The 11261-nt window shown below is 33.5% G+C and overlaps 1 protein-coding gene across 1 annotated transcript; it reads left to right on the top strand.

The window, feature by feature from the left end:
• Positions 1-2258: 2258 nt before the first annotated feature.
• Positions 2259-3589, top strand: LOC146904347 (expansin-A23-like). The gene is made up of 2 exons (XM_085731190.1): positions 2259-2400; positions 2860-3589. Exons 1-2 carry the CDS (start codon positions 2259-2261, stop codon positions 3477-3479), a joined length of 762 nt encoding a protein of 253 aa, XP_085587316.1. The 3' UTR covers positions 3480-3589.
• The last annotated feature ends 7672 nt before the right edge of the window (positions 3590-11261 follow it).

Genomic DNA, 11261 nt, shown 5'->3' on the forward strand with positions numbered 1-11261 from the left:
TCCCATAATTCTTCATCTAGGCTCATGATGTAACTGTAAAAGTTGGTCTTCCACCAAGAGAACTCTTCAGCATCTCCATTGAACTTTGGAACTTTTCCAACACTGGATTTCTTACTATCACTATAATCATGTGAGACATGTTTATAGCTAGTATCACTAGGACCAGTAGGAGGAGGAGTAGACATGTTTTTCTCAGATCTTTGACTGTTGCACGGTTAAGTGATACACAACAGACCAAGGCTCTAGATACCAATTGAAGGTGAGAAAAACACAAGAAGGGGGGGTTGAATTGTGTTTTTCAAAAATTCTTCGTTTCTCCTAAAAACTGAACACACTGATCAGAAGCTAAGTGAGACAGCTTCTGAAGTGATAATCAGAATCTAAATGCAGCGGAAAAAACAGAGAGAGAGAAGAAGAACGACACAAAGCAATTATACTGGTTCCTTCCACAATCCGGAAGTAGTCCAGTCCCCCTTGCACTTCCAAGGAGATTTCACTATGAGTAATATCTGATTACAAATGCTCAAGCACACAAGCAAGAGACTTCCTTTGCTTAAGCACACAAGCTAGAGACTTCCTTTGCTCAAGAACACAATCAAGAGACTACCTGCTCAAGCACAACTGCAAGAGACTTCCTAACTAAACAAAATTACACAGAAAATTGTTTAAGGTTGAACACTTGATATACAATCAGAGGTGCTCACAATACAAATCAGATACAGACTCAATGGACTTAAGAATTTCTAAGATATGACTTTGAGACACAGAAATTCTAAGTGAATGCAGAACAATTTCAGCAGAGGTTTGGTACTTGTGAAAATCTTGTGAGTCTTTCGTTCAGCGTTCTTGCATTACCAAATCTCTAGGTCTTCACTCCTTTATATAGAGGTGTGAAAGAGACGTTGTGAAATTGCCAGCACACCAAAGAGTCGTTGTTGAAGCTTGATCTTTCACCAATGATCTTTTGCCTGATTTGGTTGTTGTCCTATGAAGAACAAATTTGAAATCCATTCCTTATCCAAAGGAACATCTATGCAGGCGTAACCGTATTCTGGAGCTGTTTTCTTGCCTTGTAGCGTGGACACAAAACAGAGTAGTGGAGAACGTGGTTGTACAATTCGTACAAAGTACAATGTCAACGCTTTCGTCCAAATTGCAAGCACAAGCCTTCAAACACCTTTGAAATGACCGTTGCAAAACTCCACTAATCCTTTGTTTGTGTTTTCGAATCCAATAGACAGCTTTTGCATTGATAATTCTTCAATTCTTGAATCTTTTGCAAATCCAGTTGAGATTCAGCTTCTGGTGAAATGACTTCTGATGAGGCAGCTTCTGATGATGCAGCTTCTGATGATGCAGCTTCTGATGAAGCAACTTCTGCAGCTTCTGATGGTGCAGCTTCTGATGATGTGGCTTCTGGACCTCTTGTCTTCAGAAGCACTGTTCTTCAGGAGCAGCTTTACTTCAGGAGCGCTATTTCTTTCAGGAGCAGCTTGACTTCAGGAGCGCTTTGCCTTCAGAATCATCTAAGCTTCATTTTCTTTTGCTCTTTATTTGCTCATTCAGAATCAATGATGATGTAACTTTATAATTATGGTCCTGTACACTTGAACAAATATTAGCTAGTCCAATTTACAATTTTTAATACCTTGTTATCATCAAAACTCTTTAAGGTTCATTGTTAAACACATTTTGTTCCAACACATTATAGCTTTTATAATTGGTACCAAAACCCTTTTTTATGTGCGGGTATTGACTAATTTGTGTTTCACTCTGTTGAACGTTTGCTATATTTTTAGACTTTATTCTTTGGTACATCTTGTGCTGGGAAGATAGTCTGTTGTTTGTTTATATATATATATATATATATATATATATATATATATATATATATATATCATTTTGATCTTTAAAAAAATAAATTAATATAGCAGTAGATGTTCAATTGCTAAATTTTTTGTGAAACAAAAGAAAAACCGCTCATTTTTCTAGTATAACCGCATTTTTAAAGAAGTTTGTTATTGATTTTTAAGAACTATGTATGACAAATGATCTTAGTCTCTTTCTTCCTTCCTTAAAACAAAAATTATTTGCGTTTCATAACGTTATATTTTGACTTAATTGACTTAAAACATCTTTATGTTATTTCTAATTTCCTTAATGGTACATTACCATGTTTTAAATACCACCATTCATCATGCATCAACCACTCAAACCTACAATTCCATCTCTTTCTGTGTTGTTTTTTTACATCTACCATGACTATGTCTCATTCTTTTGTTCCTTTAGTCTTTTTCATGATGTTCCTCATACAAGTCATGTCAACTAGCAGCATTGACTTAAAATGGTACGATGCTCATGCAACCTTCTATGGTGACGCAGCTGGTGGTGAAACCATGCGTAAGTTATAAAATTAATCTTCATTTTTCCTTTACATGTTATTTTTTAATGATATATCATACACATTTAATTTAGACTCTTACCATAACAATATACAATCACAAATCTAGTTTTTAAATGAAGATCAGATTACTTATATAATTAATAATGTATTTGGATGTAGATATGATGAAATCAATATGTATCGCATGCAAGCTTTGCAATGCACATGATTGTCACATTTTTTTTATGAAACCTATATCCGATACACCAGTATAAAAAAATTCATATTCAATAATTTCATTGTTTTTTATACAATATTTAAAAATTGTTTTTTAATGATAGATCAAATGGCATATATATTTCATAATATTTGAAGTAGATATGATGAAATCCCTATGTCCGTACACAAATAAAAAAAAATAATATTCAATTATTATTTTATTGTTTTTATATAATATATGGTATTTAATTATGCAGAGGGGGCTTGTGGTTATGGTGATCTCTTCAAACAAGGATATGGTCTTGCAACCGCAGCACTAAGTACAGCTCTATTCAATAATGGACTTACCTGTGGTGCTTGTTTTCAAATAATTTGTGTCAACGATCCTCAATGGTGCATAAAGGGTGCACACCCTATCACGATAACCGCAACAAATTTTTGTCCTCCAGATTACTCGAAGACCACCGATATTTGGTGTAATCCCCCGCAAAAACACTTCGATTTAAGCTATAAAATGTTCACCTCTATTGCCTATTACAAAGCAGGTATCGTCCCCGTTAAATATCGACGTGTTCCATGCATCAAAAGTGGAGGTGTTAGATTTGAGATCAAAGGAAACCCTTATTTCTTTCTAGCTTTGGTGTACAATGTTGCAAATGCTGGTGATGTTTCTCATGTGAGTATTAAAGGGTCTAAGACTGGTTGGATTTCCATGTCACGCAATTGGGGACAAAATTGGACTCCTGGATCTAATTTGGTAGGACAAGCCTTGTCATTTCAAGTTAGTACAAGTGATGGAAAAACTTTAACGTTTTATTCGGTTGCTCCTTCCAATTGGCAATTTGGACAGACCTACGAGGCCAAGGGAAATTTTTAGATAAGTAGATTTTAGTTTAGAAATAACTCTAGTCACAAAAATATTAGGAATATCAAGTAATTTCAATTCTAGTTTTTGATCAATGCATTTTGGTTTCTCTATTTTAAAAATTAGTTTCTGGTACACCCTTATTTATATGATATATTTTATGTTGAAATGATTTTATCTTTAATTCCATTAAGAATTTTATTTTTTCTGACACTAGAAGAAAAAAGAAAGATAACTTCATATTTTATTTTTTTATTCTTTAAACTTAAAACTCATCATTGTATTAGACTAAGCCTCATCCACCAACACACGTTGGCTCAGTTGGTAAGGAACGGACCACTTCCTTGCAGAAGGTTGTGTGTTCGATTCCCTCTGCCGATGTGAGGGCAGTGTTGGTGGGTGATCTATAAGTACCTCTATAAGTGCCCTTTGGGCCCGGAGGCGTGCCCTGACCCTGGTGGTGACCGGAGCCGAACCCACCTAAACTTTTTGTAACCAAAAAGACTAAGCCTCATCCATTCGCTCTAAATTTGTTGTTATAAATAAAAAAAGAAAAATATAATATTATAAATCACATGCAAACATTTTTTTGCGATAGTACACAAACATCTGCAACTATTTATAGAAGGTGGATATATGATGCTGAGTTTAGACTATTCTTAATAAAACTCCAAATTATAGGGGGATATAAATTCGTACACAAACATTCTTGTACATAAAAATAAGTACACAAACATCCAATTTTACATCTACTGTATAATATGTTCCTTCAAAAAAAAATACACTGTATAACATGTACATACGAATATTAAGTGCACTAGTTCTACTCAATACGTACACGAATTGATTTTTTTTTTTTTACCGTATAATATCGTATTTATTATACTCTTATTTTGCAGAAGGAGAGTACTCAGCAGTTACGCTATTTTTTTGTGAACATATATATAGGAAAAAGTAACCCTACTCGATAATTAATTTTAAGACCGTTTAATAAATCTATTTTTTTTTCAAAGAAGACCGTTTAATAAATCTCTCTAAGAAAAAAAAACCGCTTGATAAATAATTATTCTTTTGTCTCTTTTTATAAGCTTATTTTGCTTCTCTAAAAAAAACGCTTATTTTGCCGTTTAGTATTATTTTTTGAAGGAATTCCTCAGGATAAACTTGTTGTATTAAAAGTTATATTTCAAAAATCCATAATAAACGTATATAGTAATTTGCAAAGAGATTTATATTCAAATATAAAGAAGTTTTTAAAAGGGTTTATTTTATTCATCGGAAAAAATAAAATCGATATGTAGTAGTATAACAACTGAATGTAGTCTTGTAGTTTTACTCACTTCAAGTGCGTATCAAATACTCATTCAGTCCCACAATAGGTTTTTTGAACAGGAGTCCCACAATAGTTATATTAGGTCATTTTACGCAAAAGAAAGCAAAATTAGAATTGCATGGCATCATTATGATTTACTAACATTTCAATTATGCTGACATCTAAGCAAACCATTAATACCATATGGTTATTTGGTGTACAACGTTAAAAATCAAAAGCTTAAACCTTATACATCTCAATTTATATAACATACTGCTTTATAAACCTCAAGAGTCATCTTGGATTTATGTTGAGCTTAATTATATGGAGAATGCTGTTTATAGCGAAAATCAATTTACAGAATTTCACGACCCTTTATTTTGTGTAGTTCCTTATTTTGCTAACCGTTTCAGTGCTTAAAAGGAAGTTTCTTTTTGTTTGGCACCAATAAATAAGTTTCACCTTCGGGATGATTTCGCGAGATTTCTCTCGCATTATATAGCACTTCCCTAATTATATATCCTCTTTAGTTAACAACATAAAAACAACATGTGTTTCTCTCTTTCCTTTTACTAACATTAAAATTGTTTTTTGGTCAAAAAAAAAAACATTAAAATTGTTTTCAGATTTGTTTTAACAAAAGGAATTTCTCAAAAGAAATAAACAATTTTAAAGTAATTTGAAACGAATTTTGTTGTTTTTGGATTTCCAAACTGTTGTATTTGGATTTCCAAATTCTATTATCTACCGAAGTTGTTACTAGGTTGAGTCACGACCAGGTCGCTCTCTTTAAGACGTTTCATGGCACTACCCAAAATTGTGCAAGGTAGACTATCAACCACGCCGCCTCTAGGATAAAACAAGCCCAGCTACAACTGTTCGATTAACTACTGCACTGTAGAAAATCGTTCGAGAATTACACCGTCAAATATGGTACTAAGACCACTCTTTAATACTGAAACCACTTTAATATGGTATCATTACCATTCTATTATGGTGCTAAGACCACTCAAATATGGTGTTTCCACCATTCTAACCTTTAAGTTCTCCAAACTATCAATATGGTACTATGACCACTCAAATATGGTGTTACCACCATTTCTCCTCAAATAAAATTATTGAATAATTTTTATATACCGTTAAGATCATTCTTGATTCCGACGGGACATTGTTTATTCCAAATAGGGACTATGATCTTAAAAGTACTCTTTATTCCGAAGGGACGTATATTTCCGAAGGGACTATGAACTTAAGACCATTCTTAATTCCGAAGGGACATTAAACCGAAAAGGGACTATGGTCTTAAGAACACTCTTAATTCCGAAGGGACAGAAAGGAGTAGAAAAAGGAGAAGGACTTGTTAAACAAGTCGAAGGAGTGAGAAGAGATGAAAGACTCGTCAACACAAGTCAAAAAGGGGAGAAGAGAGAAAGAGTTCCCGACAACTCAATGAAACTCTTTGGTGTGTGGAATGCACTGTGTGAGCTTTCTATTTATAGAGAAAATTCACAACTAATAAGTGAGAAACTTTGGGAACAAGTAATATGAGAAACTTTGGGAACAAGTAACATATTACTTTGCGATTAAGTAATTCACATATTAGATCTAGTACAAAAATATCTTAATTGAGTACTAAAATATATTAAATTTAGTACAAAAATATATTATATTATGTACCAAAATATTTTAGCAAAACTTGGGGACTAAGAAAACACTTTCTAATAATGATTAAATTAATTATTTAATTTAACATTTCCAAATAATAAAATATATATCAATATATATTTTTTTTCTAGTGCTTATGTACCCCCATTAATTAAAGGTACACCCCCACTATATAAACACTACTAATGTGTGTGTTCCATCCGATGTGGGACTTCCACTTTTTTCAATTCACACAACACTAGTTCTACCCAACATGGGAATTTGTGTTTAGTCTTTTTACTCAATTTCCACACATGTTCCAACAATCCCCCACTTGAATTTAAAAAATGGTTTCAGAAGTAACGTAAAAAACGTCTCCATAAGATTTGCTAGTAAACAAAGGTGTCGCCTACAACTTGAACCTTTGCATAGCGAGTAAAATTCTGATTAACAAGAGTTGCTTACAGCATTGAACTCTATCTCAGACATAGAACCCACACACAAACCTTTTCATAAGGTGTATTCTAAAAGCCCGTGCGTTTATGGCCTTGCACGTGTATCCCGATTTTAACGAACGCTCTAGGTATTCTGCCCGGAATCCCATAGGAACCGGCCCTTAGTTCCACATTCGTATAGGTGAGTCTATCAAGAGTACTCATGTAGCTATGTACTCTACTCCAAATAGAGTATAGATCTCATTAAGAGTTTCTATTATCTCATCCTTCTATCGCTGCAGGATTCATGCTTTCTTAATTTTCTCAGAGCATGTTCTATCACTTATGACTTGTTATTACCCATTGAACCTATTTCTTGGGATCTCCAGTCATGTAGGTCGGGTTACCATCACTTGTGACCTTTGGGCATTAGTCCCATCCTATTGGATGTGTTTAGGACTTTCTTTTTAGTAATTCCTTTCGTCAAAGGATTGACTAATTCTTTATCAGTACGTACATGATTTACTTTAACCATTCCTTTTGAGAGTAGCTAGCTCTCTAATCCTTTATGTGTTCATGCCTTAATTATCGTCTCTAACGATTCTCAATTTTTGTAATAGCTGCAGACTATCACAATGAATTAACACTTCTGGAAACGGTTTTATCCACTAAGGGATCTCAATTAGCAAGCATCTTGTCAACTTGATTCTCCACTAGTTTTCTCTAGTGTTCTCATCTTAGATTCATTCCATAGTGGACTGAGTCAATATCATTTGTTTTAACAAACAACTCCTCTAGTGATGCTCAATATACAAACACTAGTCGCTAAATATTCATCTGAAAGATGTTCTATTTTATATCTTGTACCATTTAAGTACAATAGGTTACTCCTAGTGAAGTAATCTTAGAGTCATAGTTTTCTTAAGGCACCTCATGACTCTTTCTATAGCATGACAATGCTTCTCATCCGTCTACTAGTAAACTTGCACAAGAGTTTCACGACATTAGCAATGTCGGGTCTAATACATTCAGTGGCTTACCTAAGGACGGCCAATGATGCTCGCATATTCTGTTTGTTTAACTCCATCTCAAGTGTTCTTACACTTGGATCATAATATATGATTGCAAGTTTACGGTGAAATAATTACATTTCCTTAAGATCTTCTCAACTTTGTGAGATTTATCAAAAAAGTTCTCTTTTCTGATCTAGTAATCTTGAAACTAAGAATTACTTCAACTTTGTCTAGGTCTTTCTTATCAATGTTGTTGATAAACATTGATTTCACATAATTCATAACATGAATCTTTAAACCAAATATGAGCAAGTTGTTTTCATAGAGACATATGATCGTGCAAATATTATTTGTCACTTTCATTCACTTTATACTCATTCGATAGCATTAGAATGTCAAAAAAATTTATGTCATTCCTTTTTAGACCTCACAAAGAATTATCTAACTTACAGAACTTGTTTTCTTGTCTATGAATCACAAAACCTTCAGGTTGTTTAATATAGATTTCTTCTTCTAGTTCACCATAAAAAGAGGCAACTTTCACATCCATTTGGAGTACTATCGAGTTATGAACGGCGGCTAAAGGGACTAGTACTCTTATGGATATGATTTTCGTGACTGGTGAATGAATGTCGAAGAAGTCTATATTTTTCTCTTTGTCTAAAACCTTTGACTACAAGGAGAGCCTTGTATTCATCAACCGTACCATCAGGTTTTAGTTCCTTTTTCCAAAATCCAAATACAACCGATTGATTTTGCAACTATGAGACAAGTCAACCAAGTATCATGTTTTGTTAGACTCTAGAAGATTCATTTCATCGTTTATTGCTTTTTGCCATAATTCAGCATCCAATGAGGATATAACTTCTTTAAGGCTTAATGAATCTTCTTCCAATGTATAAACCAAGTTCATACTCTTTAGCATTTTTAGCTTTCTTACCTCCTTGAGGTTCTATAACATCTCGTATGATGTTTTCATAACTATTTCTAATTACATGAATGTGATTAGATATAGTGCCCCCACTAGTTCTTAATTTTTAGAAGGGAATTTATTTTGCCCCCACTAATGTCGTGCTCCCACTTAGAGCCCCCACTAGTGCCCCCACTATTCTTTAGTTAAAGGGGTAAATATTTACATAGAAATCGACATCTTTTAAATTCTATGATCACTTTAACATTTAGGTCATAAAACCTATATGTTTCGTTATTTATCGCATACCCGATGAATACACATTCATAGGCTCTACTAGTGAGTTCAACTCTCGGGGTCCAGAATCCAAATATAGTTCAGACAATCCCAAGTTCAAAAATAAGACAAGTTGGATTGTCTTTTCTTCAAAAATTTCTTAATTAGAATTTTTGTTCTTAGACTTGGGTACTCTATAAATTTCAATTTTTGTTATAAAAATTGAACATTCAAGCATATCAATTTTATTTTCCGAAATTCACAGTCATCAATAAATATGATAAAAACATCATTTTATCATTTCTAATTTATGTGTCATCGAATTCACACATATCATAATTTATTATGTTTAGAGATTCATATTCTCTAAATTCTGATTTATATAAACTTTTGGTTCATATATCTTGACTGCAATAAATAAAATTTTCTAATCATATAACGTTGGAATTAAGTCCAAGTTACTCAAGTTTAAAATTAAACACTTGTTCATGATCAATTTTGATATGTCAAATATTAAAATCACACGACTAAAATAGAAGGAGAATTTTAATTTTGAACATCAAAGCGAAGTCTTTTCCTGACAAGAGTGAATGGTACACAAGTCTCTCTTTAAGTCTGAGTAAACTCAGTCTTATTCAATAAAAATCTGAAATTCAGATTCTTTCTTATTTTTATACGAAACATTTGGAACAAATTTTTCATATAATTTCTAGTTCATCAAAGAACCTCTTCCATTTGATCCATTCTTTGATTTTTTCAGTGTCCATATTTCGTACATATAAACATATAACAGGGACCATTAATATGGTAAAGTTATCCACATGTTTCTCGGTACATTCCAGCAATTCAAAAAATAGCTTTGATTAGAATAGGGGCGGTCAAAAGCTTATTCTAATAGACAACAGGAGGCAAATCACATTGACTACCCACACACCATAACCAAGCGATTATTAATTTTAAGGTGTTCATTGCATAATCAACACACAGTGGCACAAATAATGTTGTTATCATGTAAAGAGCAATTAACTAACATTCTGTTATGCAAGATAGGTCAAACTATATGGATGTGCCGAGCGACAGTTTTCTATCCACAATTAACTCCACGCTTTACCATTAAAAGCGACATGTGAATTTCGTTAGTGTTGTTGTTATAACAACAAGCACTTCATTGTTTCAGTCGAAAAGATGTATTTCTAAAACTTGATTTATCCTTTTTTTATATTAAGGGACAACGCAACCTCAATAAGTAATTTCTTCGGTAGACATAGCAGATAGAAACGTCTTAAAATTGTTGTTTTTGGATTTCCAAACTGTTGTATTTGGATTTCCAAATTCTATTATCTACCGAAGTTGTTACTAGGTTGAGTCACGACCAGGTCGCTCTCTTTAAGACGTTTCGTGGCACTACCCAAAATTGTGTAAGGTAGACTATCTACCACGCCGCCTCTAGGATAAAACAAGCCCAGCTACAACTGTATGATTAACTACTGCACTGTAGAAAATCGTTCGAGAATTACACCGTCAAATATGGTACTAAGACCACTCTTTAATACTGAAACCACTTTAATATGGTATCATTACCATTCTATTATGGTGCTAAGACCACTCAAATATGGTGTTTCCCCCATTCTAACCTTTAAGTTCTCCAAACTATCAATATGGTACTATGACCACTCAAATATGGTGTTACCACCATTTCTCCTCAAATAAAATTATTGAATAATTTTTATATACCGTTAAGATCATTCTTGATTCCGACGGGACATTGTTTATTCCAAATAGGGACTATGATCTTAAAAGTACTCTTTATTCCGAAGGGACGTATATTTCCGAAGGGACTATGAACTTAAGACCATTCTTAATTCCGAAGGGACATTAAACCGAAAAGGGACTATGGTCTTAAGAACACTCTTAATTCCACTTTTTTCAATTCACACAACACTAGTTCTACCCAACATGGGAATTTGTGTTTAGTCTTTTTACTCAATTTCCACACATGTTCCAACAAATTTTAAAATACCAGCAGATAAGGCCAATTTGTGTTTTTTGGGCCCAATCCGATACGTTGTTCGCCTCTACTTAGAAATTTGTTTTTCCCACTTCAAAGAATGCTTAAAAACACCAGAAATTATAAATATAACTCCAACGACATTTTGCTGCCGTCGGTTACTGAGCGCAACAGTTAGCTCAGTAACCGACAGAAAC

The sequence above is a fragment of the Medicago sativa genome, chromosome 7 (genome assembly GCF_051527215.1).
Source record: "Medicago sativa cultivar Bolivia chromosome 7, Bolivia_mono, whole genome shotgun sequence".
NCBI classification, from domain to species: domain Eukaryota; kingdom Viridiplantae; phylum Streptophyta; class Magnoliopsida; order Fabales; family Fabaceae; genus Medicago; species Medicago sativa.

Bases quoted from the DNA above. Each gene is read 5' to 3' on its own strand.
- LOC146904347 (XM_085731190.1), top strand. From the start codon at position 2,259: ATGACTATGTCTCATTCTTTTGTTCCTTTAGTCTTTTTCATGATGTTC. The intron at 2,401-2,859 runs GTAAGTTATAAA...TTAATTATGCAG, and splicing joins AGCTGGTGGTGAAACCATGC to AGGGGGCTTGTGGTTATGGT.